The sequence below is a fragment of the Aptenodytes forsteri genome, unplaced genomic scaffold (assembly GCF_000699145.1).
Source record: "Aptenodytes forsteri isolate BGI_AS27 unplaced genomic scaffold, ASM69914v1 Scaffold23, whole genome shotgun sequence".
Classification (NCBI taxonomy): domain Eukaryota; kingdom Metazoa; phylum Chordata; class Aves; order Sphenisciformes; family Spheniscidae; genus Aptenodytes; species Aptenodytes forsteri.
This window is the reverse complement of record NW_008796043.1, coordinates 1555084-1579175: the sequence shown is the minus strand read 5'-3', so window position 1 is coordinate 1579175 and position 24092 is coordinate 1555084. Positions and strand designations below refer to the sequence as shown.

Sequence of the window (24092 nt, the reverse complement as noted above, 5' to 3'; positions counted from 1 at the left end):
CCCCCTGTGAGATAGCTGGACTCCATCTGCCACCAGCAGGCCCGGTGCCGTGTAAACCTCCCCATGATCAAAAAAACCAAAATTCCTCCGATGGCACCAGCCCCTGAGCCACGTGTTGATCAGGTGTGTTTTCCTGTTCCTTTCAGTATCCTTCCCTGCCACTGTAGGGATTGAGGAAAACACTACCTGTGCTCCCGATCCTTCAAACAGTCTCCCCAGTGCCCTGAAGTCCCTTTTGATCACTGCAGGACTTTTCCCTGGAACCTCATCGCTGCCAGCCTGTATAACGAGCAGCGGGTAGGAATCGGAAGACCGCCAGGGACCAGGGAGCTTCCTCGTAATGTCTCTGACCCGGGCCCCAGGCAGACTTCCCTGTGGGACAGGTCCGGTCGGCTAATCTTCTAGTATGAGCCTGCGATGGAGACTTCCCTGTGGGACAGGTCCGGTCGGCAAATCTTCTAGTATGAGCTCTGCGATGGAGTCCCAAAGCCAAATGCCTAAATACGATGCAGATACAGCCCCAAGGGAAGAGGGTATGAAAGCGTCGTATTCCTTTTATGTAGTGTCAGCATTCCACTGTGCTCTGATAAACTGAACTGGAAGAGGAGACTCCTTCTATCCCTCAGTGGCATGGCCCAGCTCATGATTACATTCCTCTAGGGTACATGGACTCTCTTTATATCCTAGTACCAAATCAGTTGAAATCCATGGAAAAAACCCAATAGATATCCCAAAATATTCTCATGCCACCTCACATGGAAAGCCAGGTAAGCAAAGTGATAGCACACATCACCTTTAGGTACACTGGAGCTGTCACTAACCCACCCCAGGCAGCAGTTTTTCTTACGATTCCCATTAGCAAATCGTTCTCCCAGTAAAGGCATGCTTGGGGCAGCAGCAAACCTGTGCTGTCCTATTCCACCACAGACACCGTTCCGCAGTAGTAAGTTTTCACCTGCCAGAATGCAGCAAAGACATTTCAGATGAGCCAAACGCCACGTGTCTTTATCTGTAGACTGAATGTGGCGGCTGACATGAACTCTCAGGGACATATAGAATGTTTGAGGGAAGGGGGCAGGAATCACTTTAGACACACAAGTTCATGCTTTGGTGATGATTTTGGTGTGCGTGCGCTATAATTAAGTATTAAATTTGTAAAATTTTACAGTGAAGGCTGTGATGGCAAAAGGGATTGTACTGCTAAGTTCATTTAAGTTCCGTTTTGTCTTCCCTCCTTCCTGTTCCCACTTCCATCCCTGTGTTCTTTATTTTCTTCCAATCTTCTTTTTTCCTGCCCTCTCCTATCATTCTTCTCCCCCCGCCCCTTCTCTAATGTCTTTCAGTTCCTCCTTCAGCGTCTTCTCCCGTATCTGAAAAAGCAGTGTTGCTATCACTGGCCACACAGGTTTGCTACCTGACAACAGCTAGCACAGGAAAACCATGAAGCAGGAAGAGCTGCTATTTCAAGTCTCTCTATCAGCAGATGCTTTAGCCAGAAGATGCAGCAAAAAATAGGATTGCCTTAGGAAGGTGAGCAAGTACCATCTGGGAGGAAAGGAAGGAAAGCTGAGAAGATTTAAAGCAATTCTGTAAGATCACACTACCTGCAGTTCAAAGACCACAGTGCATTTATTTCCCATACGTTTTAAATAGCAAGTGGCAGATTTGCAGCATTTTATCATTCATACTTATGTTTTAATATGATTAGATGTGGCACATGAATCTGGTTGAGGCACGTATTAAGACATGTATGACAGGCATTTCTTCATAGGTTACTGTACTGAGCTGTAATTTTTATTTCAGACATATACATGCACACAATTACTATTAAGAAACACTCTATATACGTGAAACAGATTGAGTATATAGGTAAACAAAAACCTCTAAAGCACAGTTTTGCACTGAAAGCCAGATACATAAAAACGGCACCTTCCGAAGTATCCCTGAAAACTCTAACTTAGCAGTATTATCATAATATATTAGCCCTGAAAAGTTAAACTTCAACAGGAAATGGAGCTGGCTTTCCCTACATCTTGTGCATCAGAACTGCTCCTTTAGTGAACATATGTAGATAGAAATTAAGTCAAAAGTTGCACAAATTTTGTGATAGCTTGAGGACACTCAGACAAAAGGCAGCTGCGGTTAGAATCTGGCCTACCGAATTATCATAGACATCCTCCTCCTTTATTTGTCTGGAGAACAACGCAGCAGAAGGTCCTACCCATCACCAGATCCTATCAGCCGCTATACAGCACACCCATTCTCACCTAAATAGCTTACCAGCTAGCAATTGACCATTCCGATGCATAAAGTGGAAAGAATCCAGCTTAACTGTCAAATCCCATATATTTAGTGTTCAGGAGAAATATAAGAAGCACTTCTGAATTGGCACACATGATCAGGAAATTACGGAGTAACAAGTACAGAATACCAATGTGTTGTTTCTAATAGCAATAGAATAGACCTGCACTTTGGGTGTTGCACATTCACGTGCCACTCACAAGCCACTGTCGCAGTCTGTAGTGGACAAGCTCTTTGTGAGCTCCACAGCCAAGGAGAAAGTTCATTCCAAACCAGGCCCATCTAATTTGTTCTACAACAAGGGCTGAAATCAAAGAGTACGCATCTATGCATCTTCTATGCAGAGTAAAACTTCCATCTCTTTCACCAACAAATCAGCTTTGTGTTGTAACTAACCTAGAAATAATTAACATTCAAATTTACAATGCTGCTCGTTCTGTTTTCTCTTCTTTTACCCCTATTTCCCTATCGGAGTTTGTCTTTTTCATCCTTTCTTCTGAATATCACATCCCAATTCCTAGCTCTCAAATAACAATGCTTCTGTCACACCCCTCTCCCTCATTTCAACCAGTAAAAACAACTTTCTCAGCCTTCTGGGTTGCCTCAGAAAGGTTTGAGTTTCATTTCCTTTTATGCCTGTGTATGGTCACACTACATATAGAAAAATAGTAAAATAATAATACTTAACATATAGCAGTCTAAGCACTCACCTGTTGCCTAAGCAACAAATAAATTAGCCTGCAAAAAAACCCAACTTCATCTTCTTCATGCTGAGACATAGGGAACATACATTTCAAATTACCTAATGAAACACACTATGAAGAAAAGGACACAGCAGGTACTAAATGAAGGTACAGAATGGGAAAAAGACAAGGCAATACCGCATTTTCTGTACGAAACGAGAGCCTTACCATCCTGCTGGCCCTGGAGGTTCTGAGGACTTTGCATTCTCTCTTCCAGATTTGAGCTGAGGTCAGAGTTCACAGCTGACATCCTAGTTGAGTCACTCATATCAAACTCATCACTTTCTATAGAGCTTTCATCCTGCAAATGGAAAATTTCAGAGACGTGTCAGAAAACTTCGTAGACTGTTCACATTATATGTGCAGTTCACTCATTCCTGTTTGTCTCACTCACACCTGGTGTGGAGTGTAATCATGCTAAATCTTTGTGTATATAAGCAAACAAGCAGAGCACATAGAGAAGAGCAAGGAAAACACAGCGTTTATGTGATATGATAATCTGATGAATGCAATTTGTTCAGCTATGAGGATACTCCATTACGGCGCTCTTATGTTTCCAGTTATGGAAACTAACTGTTTCCATAGTATTTTGCAAAAGAGGGCTGGTAACCAGAGACCCCATACCAAGTCCTTGTTATTCAAATTTGGTTGAGGAGAGCTCTCCACATTCCCTGCCTGAATCCTCTACCTTTCCCAAGCGAGGTCGGTAACCCCGTGATGACCACTCACAGTAAGGTATTTCCGAATGGCAACTTGACCTAATAAGAATGCATGACCAAATTCCCTTGCCATGATGTCACCCTTACACTGCTACTGTGTTTAAAGAAGCATCTATGAAAATTATAAAGCTTATAAAAGTTCTGAGCATGTTCAAATGACAGTCAATGGCAAACCAAAGTAAATAATCACGAGAATCACTTCAAATTTATTCTACCTCACACATCTTTAATATGATTTATCCATCAAGTCTAATTACGGAGCATCTACTAGGGATGATAGCAGAGGGCAAAAAGTAAAAGTCCTGATCAAATATTCTGTCCCCATTTATAAAAGCAAAACAGTTTTGGACCTAGTCCAGCAAATGTCCACATACATGTTTAACATCACTTGTCTCAGTCCCACTGAAGTTCATGTGCTCACTCATGGATTAAAAATTAAGCATCCACAAGCCTTGCTCTGTAAACTCCTGAGCCAACGTACAAACCTAAGGTGATATATTTTCAGTAACAACTTTTCTGAGATAATTACTCCTGTTATGAAGAAAAGCATTTTAAAGAACATAGAGAAAAATATGGCAGATAATTTTGTATCCCCTAAAGGTCAGTTTAAAGTACTTTTCCAATTAATATAATTTTTTTTTTTAAACAAAAACAGAACTGACAGGATTCTGACTATTTTTCTGGGTTGCTCACCAGAATTGACCTAGAAAAATAGCAATCTTCAGAATATGATTTACTGTGTACTTGTTGTGAACTGGTTTCTACAGATACTAATATAGCTGCTTTCTTCTTTCTGAGTGGCCCTTAAATCAACTCCTCTCCTGGGTCTCAGTGATGTTTCCAGCTTGCATGGACATTTCTCTCATTTTCGGAGGGCAAGTTCCCTGCAGTCACGACTCTTGTTAAACTGGGATGAAGTACTGCCAAATGCCATTCAGGAGTGAGAGTGGGACAACACGCAAGGCGATGCTGTTCTGCACCGTCACACCAGGACAATGACAAATAACAAAACAAACATACCTTGTTCTCAAAGTTTTGTAAAAAACTAAATGGAAGAGTGAGGGCTTCTCTAGCGGGCACCTGTCTGCCTTGCCCAGGTAAGGCGGGAGCACCCCAGTTACAGCAGCAGCAAACACCCAAACACTGCTCTCACACAAGAACTGTGGTGCCCACTAGCCTCCTGCCCCAGACAGATGGGGCCAAGGCACACACTGAGCTGGTTCTGAAGTTTAGGGAAAATGCACACTGCTTGTTCAAAGAGCAAGATCAGAACACAAACTCCCCCAGACCTTCTGGAGTGCTGTGCCTCTGTTAAGACACAGTGGTATTTCTCATTGAATCCTGCAGGAACCAGCAAGCAGCAGCTTACATTTTCCAATTCTGAGGTTAGGCAATCTGTATGGGCTCCCAGAGAGGGAGCTCTGGCTATCCAACGCTTGCATAGGTATAAAACAACACACATGGGCAGCCTGTGTTTGCCTACAGTACTCTGCGGAATATCTCCACCTCACTCTCCAAACTGTGTAAACTTTTATCTGAATCTGCGTGGATACATAGGCATGGGGAGAGATGCTGGGAGCCACTGGCATCTTTGTACCGCTTGCACCACAGCTGTAAATTCCCACACAGCGATGAGTGTGGGAATGTTAGATGAAGCCTGTTTCCCTTTCATCGATGGCCTCAGCTTAAAAATGATGAATTGACGATGAGAGAATTAGGAGGCTTTCAGTCACTGTGCTAGCTAGTTGTGGGATCCAAGTTTACTCGTGTCTCAATTCCACACCCTCCACAAGAATACAGACATGCTTGATGAAACCTTGCAAATAGAGCCTTCTGAATACAAACCCAAGCATGTTTTTTAAGTGCATTAAATAGTTTGCATGTATGCACCAAAAATCTTCCTGCTTTGTGCTACACCATTTTCATTGCCATTTTGTTCTCAGTGCAACAAATGTACAGCCTGAAGGAAAAAGAAATTCTTAGCAAAACTCTGCCTTGAGAAAAGACGTAAAGATTATCTTGAGAACTTTCCTTGTGCCCACTCTGCCCTGGCAAAGACATTATTACTAAAACATATCAAAAATTACTTTTATCTCATAAATCCAGTGCTACAAACATTTCATACACAGTAACATTAGAGCTGCAAAATCAAGCTGGGCAGGGAGACACCAGGCAATGCTGCTTCCTGCTGCCACCATATCATCTCCACTGGTTCATCTAGATGAAAAACCTGTTTAACGCAAATTTCAGTCCTCAGACCAGAAAGACTACACCGAAACATTTGGGCTGTAGAGGCACTGTGGCAGGTGGCCCTGATCCAGCATGAGCCCTTGACCCTGTTGTGGGAGGAGTAATTCTCAAAGGGAGGAAGTGGAAAAAACAGAGTCCTTTAACTCCTAAGGCTACTGCAGGGATAAAGCCTCTTCTCTCCTGCTGCTTGAAACCCCGCTGCCAGATTCCTGAAAAGGGGCAGCACGCAGAGGGGAGACTCAATAGGAGGGAAAGACGACCAGGCTGTATTTGTGCATGAAGAACTCAAAGACTAGGGGATCTCTCCCCACACCCTCCACAATTTAAAAAAAGGCAAAAGCGAAACAAGGATCCTGATATTTCTAGAAGAGTGATGAAATCCCCGTTCTATGGGGTGTTGAATAATTCATAAATCTCCACCGATAGCCCATATCTACTTATTATGAAACCAAATCTGGCTGATTCCACGGAAGTCAGGAGTCAGTCAGGGTCTTTGACATAATCCAGCTGCTAAGGTTGTTTTTGAAGGTTTTCTTTATTAAAAAAACCTCTTGTAGTCAGGCAGAAGGACACAGCATGCAGGACTGCTTTTTGGCTGGCACATAGCCGGGCTTCTAACTATTTGGCAGCTCAAATGGTAAATGAACACATTTCTAGCAAAATCAGTTTATTACAAATAATTTGGTAGGTGCCATCCAACTGATGAAGCACTTCTTAAGATCTGATAAAATGTTGAATAAATCACAGAAAGAAAATAATTTTTGAGAAGAAATAAATGCAATTCAACTCCAATTCTCTCTGAAGAAGCTTGATTCTCAGCCTACTTCTCTTCCTTTTTGATTGTCTTTTTGTTCAAAGTTTCAAAAGCAACCCCTACTCTTATTTATCAAGCTTTTTGCCTTAAAGATTTCAACTAATGTTGCCAGGGCTTCTATCTATCTCACTATAATGTGTTGCATCCTGGCTGCTAACCTTGAGAACACCACGCCATTCATTTCAGCTGTTGATGGTATTACTTTCTAGAAGTAGACAATGAAAGTCACTGCTGAGCACAGCACTAAGTCTCGGGTGCACATGCCACCCCCCTTAACCTTTCTGCTGGTCCAGACAGTAAAAGGGCACCTTCAGGTAATTTGAAGCAGTACAGCATATTACCCCCAACCATGGAAGGGTGGCAAGTCATGACATTTTCTCTCAACCTGATTACTTGCAAACAGCCTTGGTTTGGTTTCAGACTCACTATTTTAGCAACAAAATTATAAAGATGGGATCAACAATCACCTTCAGTTCAGTCTCCTGGCTACCGCAAAGACAAGCACCAAAGAACACAGAAGAAAAGAAAAACAAACTTAAAAGATTTCAGGTTTTACCTCATCTTGCTGTGAATTTAGTAGCTGCAGCTTCATGTGTTTCATATAAGCCATAGTAATTGGCATGTTGTAATCAATCATACTGGTCACCAAAGTTGGAGGTTTTCCATTATCTGCAATAAAAATATTTATTATGCATTATATGTTAATTGTGGAGGCTACTTGAGCTTACTCTGCAAAGTCAGACAGTTATGTCATTTAGTTCTCTCTGGCATTTTCAATTGCTTGTAGGCTGTACAGATGGAAGTCTCCCGTAGAAAAATGAAAATCAAGTTCAAACCCTGAAAAGTGATGAGTTCTTCTACCCTAAATGACTACAGCACGTGCACCCTACCTATTCCTTATGTTTAAGCCCTCATATAAACATTTCCATAGCAAAATAAATTATTTCCTCCAGATAAAATCATCTTTCTATTGAGGATGCATACGGTATTACACTCCATCCTTAAGTGAAAGCAGAAGATTCACTATCTTCCAGCTTAAGTAAATAAGATGATCTGACTTATTGAACTGTTCCAGTCTACCAAATTTTTATGAACCCTCACTTCAGCTAGGAAAATATAAATGGGTATTAGGAATAAAATGACTTTACATCCCAGTATTTGACACTAAAACTACCTTTATGATCTGCTCCATCTGGGTTTAAATGCATTCTTTTCTGGCACTCTGAGCAGCTCATTAGAAATCGTGTCACCGCTTCTCTCGGTAGGAAGGCATAGGTCTCTGAAATCTGAAATGAATAACAAAATATAGGTGTTATTATATAAGCTGATTGAACATGATTTAACAGAACTGATCATTATATTTCCAAATAAGGCATATTACCTTATAATGCCAGGAAGCACAATGAAAGCATGTCCTGCATACTAGAGGATTTCAAGAAACATCTATCCAATCTGCCTACTTATCATCTAACAGCTAATAATAGTTGATACTGAACAAAATTTCACTTATATCAAAAGGGGTTTCGTTTTCTGTTTAGTTTTTTTCAGTTTCCTTTCAGCAAAAAGATCCATACATAACAGGCATCCCACTGAGGGATGTTTTTAGAAAAAGTTGAAAAGCGAGCTTTTTCTTATAGCCAATACCGAAAAAAGAAAATGAGCTTATGTGCTCTATTTATTTTTATTGTAACAATACGTAGACAGATACAGGACTCAATGCATTAGCAGCGATGACAGTCTCCTTGCTATTTTAACTTCATATTTGAATGTTTTGAAAAAATATTCTTGGAAAGCTTGTGATTTAATACTGTAGGGTAAGTAAGTTATTTTTACTAACAGAATTTAGGAGTCGCTTGATTTTAGAGACTTTGGTTTACCTGGAGATACCTTGAAACAACAGATTTTGGTTGTTTCCTCCTTTCAACATTATCATCCTTCCAACATTATCATTCTTCCCAACTACATACTCGCAAGGGAGTGTCAGAGATTTTTTTTTTCTTTTTTGAAAGGGGAGAGGACGAAGCAGTTATTGCTGGTTTTAAAGATTGCATTCCCCCTCCCCAAGGATGCATCTATCTTTAGAGACATTTTTGCCTTGCTGAAAAGGACCTGGAGGTGACCATTGGTGCCAAGCTGAAAATGAGCCAACGGCATACTCTCTGATCACAGATAAAGCAAATCTCATACTGGCCACTTTCAGCATACAGCCAGCAGATCAAGAAAAGTCTCTGCTCAGTGCTGGTAAGGCAGCACCTGAAATAATGTATCTGGCTTTCCCCTCCACAGTTCAAGAAGGCTGCTGAGAAGCAGGAGAGGGGTCTGCGGCAGACCACCATGGCAGCTGAAGCCTAAAGCAGGTGACTTGACAGAGCGGTTAAGGGAGCTGGATTTGTTTTGTGTGACAAAGAGTAGGTTACGAGGCAGGGAGAGATCTAATTGCAGCCCAGCACTGCCTGAAGGGGAGTTACAGAAACTGTGGAGACAATCTATGATTCTGTGAAACTCGTCAGAAGGTATAACCAGGGACAACAGCCACCAACTGCGGGTTGGGACATTCAAACTGGACGTCAGGAAAAACTTCTGTAGGAGGCCAATGTACTGGAGCAGGTTTACCAGATGGGTGGAAGAATCTCCAAACCTGGATGTTGTCACGACATTACCAGGCAAAGCCATGGCTTTTCTGTGATTCATTATGTAAGGTTATGTATATACACTGAACAGTGCAAGTGTTGTAAGGAATCTCTAGCCCAACAAAGGTGGTTGTCTTGCAATGGAGATAATCCCCAAAGACAAAGTTCCAGCAAGAGAGACTAAAAGAAGAGTCAACTGATATCTGCTTGTATTCCCTTCTTGTAAAACCTACAGCAGGATTTGATTTCCTATCAAGCGTTGATGCAAGTCTCTGTAGGAAGTGCAGAAAGATGGAGGTGGGGTGTATGAAAGTGTGGATACAGAAAGGACAAGATACCTTTATTTAACTGGATGTAAATGGGACTAAATACTGTGCAAATCACTCGTGCTCCTCACAAGGATGCTAAAAGGAGGAGGAATGGCCTGTTATAACTCTCTTACACTCTTCTCCTTGGCATGCCACCTATCTACCCTGTGTTGAAACTTACATTTCCTAAAACTCCATGGACCAAATTTATCAGAGACATTTTTTTAGAAAATAGGTGGAGTTTAAGTTAGTGTTTGTTGATGTGACATGAGTCATGGAAATACACAGGAAATGATGCATTGTAAAATACCAACGCAAATTATATCATCCTGTTTACGGTATTGTTGTTTAGGCCGTTTATTGTTGTTGTTTTCTTATATAACAGAAATCTTATTTTGGGGGGGGAGAAGAGGATGAGTATAAAAGCAAAATTTGTTCTGTGATGAAAATTGGCAAAGATTTTCTCTGGGCCTGAAACAATTTATCTGAAAATGAAGGCACTAAATGAAGCCACTTTTGAATGGGAGATCCTACCAAAAAATATTTTCAGATTATTTTTCCTGTTTTTTACACCACAGAACAGATGCTTATTTACCTTTCTAAATATGAAAACATTGGTTATACTCATGCTTTATGGAATTTTAAAAAAGAACTTAAAATCAGCTAGAATTTAGCATTAAGAAAATTGGTAAGTGCACATACACAGCAACCTCGCTCTCATAACATTTAACACATTTAGCACTGTATTGAAATTAATGGAGCTTACTCATGGATTCATTAGTTGCCTGCATTTGGTAGGAATGCTCCATTTATTCTAATCAAGCATCTCTGTCAAAATTACAGTTCTGCTCAAACAAGATGAAAATCCTCCATGGAAAGCAAGTGAGCTAGGTCCCAGATTTGATAGGTATGCTCCACTGACTATAAGGGAACCGCGTTTTATAACTAAATTTGTCCACATAACAGATGCTTGTGTCTCCAACCTCCCACTGCAACACAGTTTTAAGGATGCCCTTCCTTAAATAACACCAGTTTCCACCAACTTCCTCCCCTGTTTACTTTGTAATTTGAATCAATCACTTACAGTCCAAGACTTCAGCCTGGCATAACACAATAGGTATCATGTTAAAAGAGATATGTAGAGGACATAACCCACAGCTTTCCTTATTCTTGCTCCTTGAATATACACAAAAAGCTCTTTCCAATTTTCAGTGCCAGAAAGCTAACAAAAAAACCCCAAACCTCACGCCCCCAACAGTGCAGACTCCTGTTTGCCTTTCTCATTAAAGAGGGGCACATCTACTTTATAAGATGCAGATAGCTGCTTGCTGACTTTGGCCATGCTTCGAACCCACTGGCTTATCACCAGCTGTAGCTGGGAAGCTCTCTAACCAAATTAGCACAAAGCTGAACACAATATCCTACATTTCACCCCTCAGCAGAGCTTACCAGCCTGTGTGCAAGGTTGGGCTGATGTAGTACACGGGGCTGGCTTGCATGCGAGTATTTCAGAGCACAACCTGGAGGCCTATGACACTTTCTAAGTAACTGTACAGAAATACCTTAGACAGCGGTCTGACTTCATCAGGAAAATTTGTTTCTGTCCTCTATTCTGTCTGAAAGAAAGCAATAATGACTCAGTCCTCACTGATGCTGTATATTCTCACTGCCTTCAGCAGCCCTGCTCCTAGCTCTCTTCTCAAGGCCGTGAGCTAACAAAAAATATAGTCAGACCATCTCATTCAGTGATGTGCTGCAATAAAAGAATATTGTTTTATTACAATTCCACACAAAAAAACCCAAACCCACACACTTCTACATCTTAAGAAAAAATAAAGCCAGAAAAGTAAATTGAAGTGGGGGATTTTGCATTATTTACATCCACACACTGACAATGCAGACCGGCATATTTTTGGCATGACTTACTTAGAAGAAACTGCTCATGCACGTGCCTATACCAATCAAAGAACAATCACTGCTGATTTACCACATTGATAAAATTACTTGGATTGCTTTAAAAAAATTATAAGTATACTTTTTCAAATATGATGCTTTAGAAGTATCCTTATGTGATTCCTTATTCTTACTAGTGGTTTTATTGCACATTAGTATATCTTCTGTTGCTTGTAGAAATGTGTTATCTTGTATCTGGATGTATTCTGTATCATGGACAAATCACAAAATAACCAGATTCTAGCAGATTGGTGTTTAGGTATTGTGTACTAGGTATAGCTCTTACAGCTGAATGCTTTTTACATGGTAAAGGGAAAAAAATCGTATGAAGAAGAAACTAGACATCTGGAGCATTAAGCAAAGAGTGCCAAAATCATACAGGGTTTGTTTTAGTCCCAGAAGTCATAGGATAAGAAGCAGAACATTTCCTAAGAATACAGTCCACGTGCACCTACACATATTTTGTTTAAACTCTGAACTCAGAGGAAAATAAAAACAGCTGACTTCAGCAGTTTCAGAGTCAAAACTTTTATGATCTTATTTCACCATTCACAAAAAGTCTACAATATAATAGAATTTGACATATATCAACCCATCCAAAATATCACCCAACAACGAAGGCCTTCTAGATCTATAATTAACCCATATGCTGTTTCCTGTATCCCATGAAGAGCACAACTACTACAAGGTAAGTAATCCAGTACCTGAGCATGTAATCTGATTTACATTGGAGCTAAAAGTGATGCATGCCCTAATTGTCCATGAGAAGCGTATTGCATTCCTATTGCATCACTGCAGGCAGAGAAAACAGGCAAAGTCTCCTTTATGCTCTCCAATATTCAGATTATTTAAGTGCAGGATGTTGTGATGATGTAGCTTTCAGAGGTACATTTTTATTTGGAAAATTAACAAGCTCTAAACTGAAAGGCAGATTTTAGGACACATATGGCAGAGCAGGAAAGACAAGTGTGAGGAGAGGGAATGAAATTTTGCAAGTAAACCTATTAACCCCTAAAGCATTAACATGGAGGATGTATGTGTAGTCTGGAAGATACGATGTGTCAGAATAGAGATATTTTTTTGTTGTATGTGTGTATTTTTTTAATTAAGGAGGGTAAGGGGGGGAAGATGATCCAAGGAAGGCTTCTAAGAGAATAGAAAGAGACAGGGAGAGAGAGTGAAGATGGTAATCTGTCCTGGGCCCACAGCCATCAAACCAGGTGGCAGAAATTGGTTTCTTGATGACAGCAGGGCAAACCAGCCAAGGAAAGTCCTCTCCTTTCCTCAGCAAGAGGTCAGAATAGAAAGCTGACATAGGAAAGCAGATATATTACTGCTGGGAGTTTTATCAAGAGCTCGCTACCCTGCTATACTGGGGAAAATGCTGTTGCCTCTTGTGCTAAACTTGCGCTTCACAGCTCCCTTTCCTTCCCTTCCCTCCCGCGTAGCAGAGCCCACTTTCTGCGAGGGAAGCGATGGGGAGCACCTGCTAGTGGGACCGCTGCCAGGACACTCGACGCTTGCCCTTTGCAAAGAAGCAAGAACAAGCCCGGAGACTAGAAGTGCACGGGACTTGGCTGTTTTGCCGTGCACGCAGGAACAGCGTGGATGCAAGGATTTAAGCGTGTTAAGGCCCTGCACAAACCTCGTATTCTTCTGCTTCCCCAAGGACAAGGTCTGCCCTGGACAGAAACCAGCCAGGCCCCAAACCTGCTTTAACCCTGTTTGATCAGGGAAGTTGTACTGGAAGGAGATGATGTTACTGCACAGTGCAACCCGTCAAAAAATTCTTCCCCGAGGAAAACACGTTCACTGTGATGCTCAGAAGGGACTCGCAAGCACATTCTTGTTTTGGGAGGGGAAAAATGTCACACCATGTTCCACAATCTGAGGAAGGTTTCTCTAAGGGTGACGGGAAAGAGGGAGGCAATTCTACAGCCTGATCCCAAACCAAGATACATTTATTACTGCAACACCTGGATGAAGCACAGGACCCCAGATATTGCCCCACACCTAACAGACTCCTGTTACGCCTCAGATGTTATGTATCTATGTACTACCTATCTGATCAGAGCCTTGCCTCAAGCTACTTTCCCTTGACAGATCAGTATCTCCCCCATGTTTTACAAGCCTGCTTCTCTTCCAGCTCATCAGCCCAGTGCTCTTTTTTCATTCATGGGTTGGGAATTTTATTAACTGACCCATTTCTTCTGCTCAGACATTGCAACCCTCACTCACAACTCAAGTTCACTGCTGTAACGTTTCAAGGCTTTGCACGGCAGCTACGCAGGCTCAACAGGCAGACATTAGATCATCCTTCACAGGTAAAAATATTCAAGTAGAATATGCATATAGAATTTAAGGTGTTTAAGGTGGCTACATGACTTACGCAAACAGTTCTCAGATAGATGATTCACTTAGTTACAGGAAACTTTGTCCAGATATAACATACAAAGGTGAGGCACTTACTCTTCATAGTCTATTGTTTAAATGAATGAAAATCTAACATCCTTTTAAAGAATATTAAAGGAAGATAAAATCTACTCTGAAATATAGGGCTTGATCACTAAATCTGGCCTACTTGTACCCATAGCTGGGCCTGAGAGGAGGCCATCTGAGTTTCTTGAAAAATGTAATAAGGCTATTTTTTTCCTGGTTTACACTGAATCACAAAGAGTTGTCCTAACAGCTTGAGCCTGTTGCATTATGCTGCTGCTGTAGCCACAACTTTCCCCAGTTACTCCCACTTCTGATATACCCCTCAGCACTTGAATTTAAATTTTAGACACAGCTGAATAGTTTAAATCAAGAAACGCAGCTCTGCAAAGGCACAGAAAGCCAGCTATGCACTTGTTGAATGCCTTTCCCAATACACCAGACGGATTCTTCTCCTGAACGCTTCTCTCCTGTGCGTCCCCGTCTCCACTTTGACACCGCAGTTCTCCTTTCAGGGTGGGATGCCTATACAGAAATAAGTCCTTTAGGACAGAGAGTGAAAAGTACTGTCCCAAAGCAACGCAGTTCCTCTAGGACACTGAGCTGTAGCAGCGAGTGCTAGCAGAGTCACCCCTACAAGGATCCTTGGTACCTCCTCCTGACCGCTTAACCAATTCCTTGCATCAGCACATTTCACCCCACCTCCTATGGAGCCCGGCAGAGGACCCGGGGGGAATGCAGGACAAGCAGGGATCTGTTTGGGCACCGCTGCTTTCCTTGGCACCAAGGAATATGCTCTTTTCACCTTCCGCATCTTCCTAGTCACCTGTGCCCCTGCTGAGCAACAGTCTCGGCTGGGCCTTGTGTCACATATCCTGCCTTTGTGAGGGAATTATCTCCCAGATCAAGGCCCTTGACGTCTTCCCTGTTTGTAAACTTCCCTGGGAACCAGGGAACTAGCTGAGATTATAAACATCGTATTAAGTATTCCTTCAGTCTGGCGTACTCCAGATATGATTTAAAGTTCTTGGTTTCATTTTATATATATAGAACTACAGAACTATATAAGCCAGGTCTTTTTTTTGCTGGTGTAGATCTACCTACGGTTATGCTGGCAAGGAACACAGCCCATCAATCTTCTATTGTATACTAGTCGGGCACTTGAAATGAGCACAAAACCTGCCAGTTAAATGGGAAGCTCACTCTTTTTTGCATATTTTCAAGGTTACTCTCCCCCATCATGTACATAGACTTTGTACAAATCCCTTCTCATTTGTTAGTGTGCAGAGAAGAAGAAAATGGGACCTTATTCTAAACTTAAATATTGAAGCACAGATGCTTTCCTAATTAATCTATAGGGTTTGTGCCAAGAAATCATAAAGTTTGAGTTTGGTACATTGCTGCCCCAATTAAAATATAAAGGGTCCCTTCCAATATGCTGCTCTTTTAGAGGTACCAAGCACCACATCCTATTTATCTTCCTGTGCAGCACCACTGTAGGAAGTCCCACAGAAATCCGTTGTAAAAATGCCATTCGTTTCCACACAGTTAACATAAACAAGTCAGTGCAGATCACAGATTCACTAACTGAGTTTGTAAGCTGTTCCGAACACACTTTCAGGGAGACATGCTGATGTATTTTAGCACTCCAGCATCTGGGGTGACTCTATCAAAAATTAAAAAGACCCTACCTATTCCAAGTTTGCTACTCCACATAAATGCAAACGGCAGTTAATTAAGTCACCTTTGACAATTTCATTACCCTTCTAATCATGCTTGAGTGCTATTCAAAATTTTGAGTGGAGCAAGTTCACTATTGAAAATAGAGGCTTACACATATTAAGCAAATTAATTACTTGAAATCAGTATGTCGCAATTCTTAGGGCTGTGCCATTCATTTTCTAGAAATACTCAGGTACCAAATACCCATGCCAATATTTATGAACTTCAGAAGTTTAGTAATTTTGTACCAAAAATGTGGTGGGTTTCTCCCCATCATTTTTCTGTTAAAATGTTTCAGTTTTCCAGTCAGAGAGCAGAAGCAATGTGATCATCCCATGCCAGGAATTATGAATAACAAATAGCAGTTGTAGCATACAGTTTGTGAACCATCCTTCCTGTAAAAATTGTTCAAACTATTTGGTGAATACTTATGCATGATAAATACATTCACAGATCTCAAGGAAGATTCACTTCTGACATGTGAATAAAGAAACAAGACTAAATTAATCTTGTTCCCAATTCACTTAATAAAATTAAACCCCGCCAAAGTACTTCAGTTTGATTTATAAAGCCCTTAGGGTGTAATGTTTTGTGAGACCGTTACCTAAGGCACTACCACTTTCCTCCTGCAGCGCCACAGGAGGAGATACCGCGTGGCTTGCTGGAACAGACTGACACTACAGCTTATCATTTTTAGTGACAGCACTTTCATGGACAGGTCCAGTAAAGGAGCATGCATTTCCCCAGTTAGTCTGCTAGAGTTTGAGGCCTGTTTATTTAACCTAATTCTCATGTTGGGATAGAGAGCGGGAGTTGATATTAGCCTGTTCTGATATTAGTTTGTTTCCTTTTTTTAATTTATGGAAAACTTTAAAAATTATATATGTGAATCCTGTCCTTGGCAAATATGACTCAATGCCTTTAATAAATGAAATGAATGCACAAATAATGTGGACTCTTGTTATGACACAAACTTACATTTGGGCATCTTTATCCTCTGCTCATAACAACGTAATAAGCTCAGGTCTCAATTACAATAAAAGTTAACATCAAACGACACTACTGTGTAGGCTATTGGGTCTGCACAAATAGTTCTCACAGAAGAGACACTAGTTGTCTTTCATGCTGTTCACAATAAACAAATTTCTTATCTGACCTGGAATCACCAGATTCTTACGGTAGTAAATATTATACTTGGCATGTATTTGTAGGATGATGACTTGAAGTATTGTATTTATAGTTGGCAGCATTCTTGTATATTATTCTACAAAGTTTGTGACCTATACCTTTGAACAGCTTACTGAAGCAAAACAAAATAGAAAGAGAAAGGTCAATGAAAATATTACTTTTCTAATGCTTTGTAAAAGAGAAGACCAAGTATCAAAATGGCTGAGGCGACAGATTAAGATTAATTTAGACAGTTTGTGTTTGTTCACCCTGAAGTATCACTCCAAGCCTTACAAAGCACACCCAGATGACTGGTGTCTTCCTTCATATATCTATCTTAAGGTCAACACCGCCAGGAACAAATTATAAGAAATCTTGCCAAGAGCTTATCCCACAACAAACCGTCTGAAATGGCCTATAAATAAAATATCTGTGAAGGGATTCATAGATACAAAGTAAAGATTGTATATACCTGAAAAAAACAGTAATGGAAAAATAGCTATTTCTTACAGTTAAAATTGAAGATGTGGGTATCAGAAACGTGGAGTTCCCACACATTTTGAGACCTCTGATGAAAAATGGCTGACACGACTGCAGGTTGTTTAAAGGCAAAGAACGCTGTGTTCAGGGTGACAGGTCACCTCAGGGCCCTGTGCGCAGCCCCCCGCCGGCCCCGTCCCGCTGGGGCCATGGGGAGAGGTGCCCCGGCTGCTCTGCGCCCTGGCCAGGGTGGTGGGACAGGCCCTGGCTGGGATGCCCTGCCCTGCCCTCCCTGGGGGAGCCCCCAGTGCTTCAGCAGCTGGAAACAGCTGGGCAATGTGGATCAGGATCAACCGCTGAGCATGCCTGGCACTGTAACAGCCCTGCGCATGGAAGTTTGGCCATCCAAATCCAGGCAAGCACATACATTTTAAGCACCTTGGGAAAGTGCAGTAAATATTTCATTAGTTCTCCGTAAGAAAATAAAGTGTTATATTTGTGCCACTAACCACAAAAGCTATTTATAGCTATTTTAAGGCAGTGGCTGAACTGGTTAGGTCAAGCAACAACGTGCAATTAAAAATCTTAGAAATAATCATTTCTCTCTACTCAGCTGGTTTATGCAGGTGTGAGAGCTGCCCTCTCAATACTTCTCTCATTGTACCTTGCCATGTATTTGTAGGATGGCTTTCTGGCCTTTTGAATTTAGGATATTTACAAGTTTTCATACCATTAAACCGTTAAGTATAATTAGTCTGCAGCGATAAACTGTAAGCCAGTTCATTCATATGCTGAAGTACAGCACCTCATTTAGCAAAGTTGTGGCAATACCTTCGAAACCTTCTTTAAGACTTCATCCATTTAATAATTAATTAATACAGTTATTAGAGAAATTGTCAAACCATTATAGAAAGAATAAATTCTCTGCTTGTACCAATGAGGAAATCTCTATTGAAGTCAATGGATCTGGTCCTTATCACACAGAAACTGTGATTTCTAAACTCTATGTTTTCATGCATTATTGAAAGATCTCTGAAATAAATTTGAGGGTGAGGGTTGCAGTACTAACCCAGCTGGAAAAAACACAAATCGCATGCCATGTGACTAAGCCCAAATAATTCACACTTTTCACTGCGTTTTTTTACTTACTGCTTTATATGTTCTCTTTTGTCCAGCATGTTTTCTGATTTGTTCTCCATTAGGCCCAGTTTCAACATGCATGGAATAGATAATGTCAAAGAAATCTTCTACCACGGCTACCCGCCGTAAAGACAGCTTCTCATCTACACCTACTCCATCCTGAAAAGAAAAAAAGAGACAAGAAAAAGTAAGGAGGACAGGATGAATAGATAAATGATGATAATCATGGGACGCATTCTCCTTTTTTAGCAGGGAGTTAAAGACCCTTCCACTGAGATCTGAAGGTCACCCACCCTGTGAATGACAGAAACAGTATTGTAAGAAAGCTGTATGATCAGACGGATCATATGGACCCTTGCAAGCAGTCCATTTTGCCAAGCCAGGGCATTTGGTCTCTTGATAGAAAGTGATCTTTCACTCCAATATTTAAAAAATGAAACAAAAAGTGCCTGTGCTTCTTTCTCCAAACGCACAAACAAGATTCAAAGGCAGAGGCAGTCCCAAACACGTGGCACAGAAATGCATTATGCGGCTGTTAATAAGAACGCAACAGCTCTTTTATCCTCTCATTCCCCTCCCAGTAAATCTGTACCTAGCATTTCATAAAGGTATTTAATAAAAGGTTTTAATTCACAGGTGACAGAGCTGACTGTAATTATGAATACAATGGAAGTTGTTACAAACAATCTATCCCTGCAAAACCTGCTTGAAAATATACTACATGAAGACATATCACAATATGAGGAAAAGAAAGGGATATTTTTAAAATTTGTGATTTTTGTACACAGATGCCCGACTGGAACAAGTGACGGAAAAGTGCGGACACCTACCATCTGATTTTCAAAAGCGATAGTGCCACGGTAGCTAAAGACTTCTAAAAGAAACAGTCTCCAATGTCTGTGAAATTAATCAGTGCAGTTCTATTCCCGCCTTTTAAATAGGACCATCCATGAGAGGTCTTTTTTGTTTTACAGCTGTCTATGGATTCAGTTCTAATAAAGGGGCAGGAACTAGGACTCCTGTTTTTCCAGAGCAGGCATCTATCAAGCAGGCTGTGTTTTGTAATACCACATAAGTGTATGAAGAATAAAATGAGAATGGCCAATTCACTTTTACTCCAACACAGCATTTGAATTTAGACCTCTGGAGGCAACAGTGTCACCTAACCTTCAATGAGTATTTTAAGCAATAAATGCATTCAAAACTTAACATGTTTGATAATGCCATTACTGCTGCTGAAATTCATGCCGCAACAAAACTGATTTACACCGACCCTTTAGTGACAAACCACGTGCAATTATTGCTGCGGTGACCAAATAAAGACCAAAGATGAGGAATGAAAAGGCAATAGTTACATATGACTCCCAGTTGCCGCCCCCCTGCTAATAACTTCTTGCTAACCCATTCCAGTAAGTTTGCTGGATGTGGACAAACATGATTTATTTTTCTCACTGCCCCTATTTTAATTCCAGCCCACCTACTTTTATTTTTCATAGAGTTCATGGCAAGAGCTCAAATAATCCCAGTGGCTCCAAAGAAGGCCCCAGGGTGACACAGACGAGCTCTGAAACATTCCCAGTAGTGACGGGGAAAATGTCAGTGCCTCTATAGGATAAATTCCTAAATGTGCATGACTCCAAATGTTATCGGGTTAGGAGGTGTTGATACGCTACCAGCCATACAAGTTTTGTCCTGTCCCGCGCCACTATGCTCCTGTCTCTCCCCAACCTTCAGCAAAGAGGTCCCTGCCCAAAGCTACATTGTCCTTTCCATCTGTACAGCAGGTTGTGCTCTTTATCCCCAGGAGACAGCTGGACCAGAGCAGAACTCCTTCCCGTGCGTGATGAGAGGACTGCCATAGTCCTGATGGAAGTGACTGGATCCATCCCTTTGAACAGTCCCTAAAATTTCACTAACCACCAGCTCAAAAATTTTGTGGCATCCTGACAGGTTCTGGTATCAGCATCATTAAGAATTTGCTTGGTATTGCCCATCACTCTTGCCCACTATTTAAAAAAAAATGCTTTAGAGATGGGGCCAACATAAAATCCAGATCTTTGCAGATTTAATCTTTAGGGGAATTCACACGTGAGCTCTGTAGGGGGGCCCATCTTCAATCATTATTTTCTCACCACCCAAACGGCACGATGGGATCCCTAATGATTTCAAACACTCTTATTATGACGACAGTGTTATCTCACGCCGCTCTTTGAACACTCAGAAGTTTATAGTGTTGATTAACTGATAAAGATTTAATCTGTTTATTACTAATGAGTTTTGTTTTAGGAAATTTCCTACAGCGGAGCTCTCTTTTTTAATTAAAGAGAAATGCATTACAACAACATTAATTTAAAACCTGAGATGCCACCTCAGCAGAGCTGACACATGCAAATATTAGGAATACATTCAAAGAAGAAACTCAAAAACAAAACTCATTTGCTGCTTTTGGTGGCCATAGTGTGCAGTGCTCTTTTTTGATGGTCCTCCTACCTCCGTCCCCGGACATTGATACCCAAAGGTAGGTAGGCATGATGCGGGCCCACTCTTGAAGCTGCATTTCTCCATCCAGCTGAATAAAACAGTAAGCATTGCTACTACTTCTAAAAATACAAGGAAGTAAAATCTGCACAAACTCTCTGTCATGCCTCCTAACTGAAGTGCCAGAAAATGAATTCAAACTTTCCAAACCTTGTCAGTCAAAAAGGGTAGGAAAAAAATGGTTTACACCGAATGGAAACTGCTTCAGGGGAAGACAGTATTATTCCTTAACATCTATACTCGTAACTTCATCCTAACTTTGTCTGTGGGCCTGGACATGACTAGGTCAGGCTTCATTCTGCTTCGTGTTGTGTCAGGCAACAAGGTAGACCTTGTTTCAGAAGGCCTGCAGTGCTGCAGAAATTGCTGAGTTGCTGTGAGTAAGCTGTTCAGTCCATCTGGCAACACGCAATGCTGTGCAGAGATGTAAGCCCTAGCTGCAGAAGCAATACACCAGAAGAGTAACTTGAATGAGAATAAGGTAGCTACTTACTGAGACTTTTGATATCCCAATATTGACATCCCAGCAATTAAAAAGCTGGGCAAATGATACAACCCCAAATCTCCATTTAAACCATAAAGTCTCTGAAGTGGATGCAGCTGTATCAGGCTTTTCTGCCATATGCCACTACACTACACTTTTACCCTGAAATTGCTATTTGATAAAGGCATTAACATAGCAGCTCTACTTTATAAGCTGGCTTTAGATAGGTGTGCCCCTGCACAGGGGTCGGGGCAATCCCAAGCACAAATACAGGCTGGGAGGAGAACGGACATGAGACCCCACCTGGAGTACTGTGTCCAGCTCTGGGGCCCCCAACATAAGAAAGACACAGACCTGTTGGAGCGGGTCCAGAGGAAGGCCACGAAGATGATCAGAGGGCTGGAGCACCTCTCCTATGAAGAAAGGCTGAGAGAGTTGGGGGTGTTCAGCCTGGAGAAGAGAAGGCTCCGGGGAGACCTTATAGCAGCCTTCCAGTACCTGAAGGGGGCCTACAAGAAAGATGGAGAGGGACTTTTTACAAGGGCATGCCATGATAGGACAAGGCGTAAGGGCTTTAAACTGAAAGAGGGTACATTTAGATTAGATATAAGGAAGAAATTCATCACTGTGAGGGTGGTGAGGCACTGGAACAGGTTGCCCAGAGAAGTTCTGGACGCCCCATCCCTGGAAGTGTTCAAGGCCAGGTTGGATGGGTCTTTGAGCAACCTGATCTAGTGGAAAGTGTCCCTGCCCGTGGCAGGGGGGTTGGAACTAGGTGATCTTTAAGGTCCCTTCCTACCCAAACCGTTCTATGATTCTATGAAAAACTTTCACAGTGCCTAAGGGGACATTTTTTTACCCTCCGCTAAGGCTAAAAAGAGACGAATGAGGGAATATGTGACAATGTTATTCAGATGTCTGAAAGGCTATGAAATGTCCACAAGGGACAGGACAAGTAATAGGCTTAAACCACAGCATGGGAGATTTACATTAGACATTAGGAAAAACTCACTATTGATGTGGATAGTCAAGTACAGTCATAGTTTGCCTGGGGAGGCTGTGGCATCTCTGTCACAGGAGGATTCTGAGACCAAGTTAGACAAATATCTCTCAGGGATAGTTTGAGTAAATCCTGTCTTGGATAGACTAGATATTAATTGACTTCCTTCTTGATAACTCTATGACTGAGAAGCTTAAATGTCACTTTCAAAGTGACTTGGGTACTAACAACTCTGGAATAGCAAGGAGGATATTTATAAATCACTGAGGTATTTTTAGGATTTTCATTCGTCATGGCAAGAGTCCAAGCCCCACTTTCTATAATGACTTAGGAATGGAAACCTCACCGAATGTTTCTCTTTAAGAATTGGACATGGACTCTTAAATCTGTTAGGCTGAGTTTCATCCCACTTGTTCCAGCCACCACAGAGGTATGCCCCTACTCTAACCCAGTTGTCTCAGATTCCTCTCCGACCAACAGCATGACAGGCACTGCCAAAATACAATTCATCCTTATAGCTGCTGGAATGGTTTCAATCTCTACCAGTGAGAAGCTACTTAATTTTACTCTTTGCATTGCAGGGTTTTCTGTTTAATCTTGGTTTTATGTTTATTCAGTGATCTTCTTATGTTCTTAGGATACAAATAAATAGATGTTTCTTTTCATTTTCAGCCCTACAAATTCCATTTGCACTCTGAGATCAAAGTTGTTAGATATCTACACAAAGGATAAATTTCTGGACAGAAGTGACTTTTACAGAGAGTTGTGCACCTCTCGGAAAGTGCTAAGGATCCCTTTGAACAAGGATGCTTGAGGAGAGAGTCAATCTCTTTTATTGAGGTGGAACCTACGGGGCTAGTGGGAGTAAAGAAGGGAAAAAAGTTTGCAAGTGAAGCAAACAGATAGTCAAGACAGCAAAAAGAGCTATTAAATGAAAGGCTGTCATTTTTATAGTTACTTTGTAGAGGAGAAAAAAATTTAATACAAGCCTTTAAAATTAAAGCCACTGAAACCAAAGTGCTTGCAATTCCTTGCTTGAGAATACCTGCACCATCTCATGTTGAACTTTCTTGAGGGAAAAAATAAACATAGTCTGCTAGGGGCTGATGGGGTCCATCTGTCAGAGAAGGGGAAGAGCATCTTTGGTCACAGGCTTGCCAAGCTGGTGAAGAGGGCTTTAAACTAAAGTTGCTGGGGGGAGGGGAACCTTAATCCATCCCACTCCTACCAGTTTGATGCCAGGGCCAGCAGTAGATGCCCAGAGCCTGGAGAAGAATCACAGGTCAGCAGGAGAGCACCTGAAGAGCAGCTCAAAGGAATTCCAGCCACTCCAGCCAGTAAGTCAGCTTCATTGGCGGCCCAACTCAAAAGCCTCTATTCAAACGCACGGAGCATGGGGGATAAAAA

General features: G+C 41.5%; 1 protein-coding gene across 3 annotated transcripts in view; it reads right to left on the bottom strand.

The window, feature by feature from the left end:
* NOL4 (nucleolar protein 4) overlaps positions 1–24092 on the bottom strand; it is a 207446-nt gene that overhangs the window by 149725 nt on the left and 33629 nt on the right. For all 3 annotated transcript variants that reach the window (XM_009285619.1, XM_009285620.1, XM_009285621.1), the window contains exons 2-5: positions 18673–18822; positions 8002–8113; positions 7384–7496; positions 3213–3345 (exon numbers count right to left, since the gene is read on the bottom strand). In XM_009285619.1, coding sequence (XP_009283894.1) covers positions 3213–3345; positions 7384–7496; positions 8002–8113; positions 18673–18822 — 508 coding nt within the window. The remainder of the gene's footprint in view (positions 1–3212; positions 3346–7383; positions 7497–8001; positions 8114–18672; positions 18823–24092) is intronic.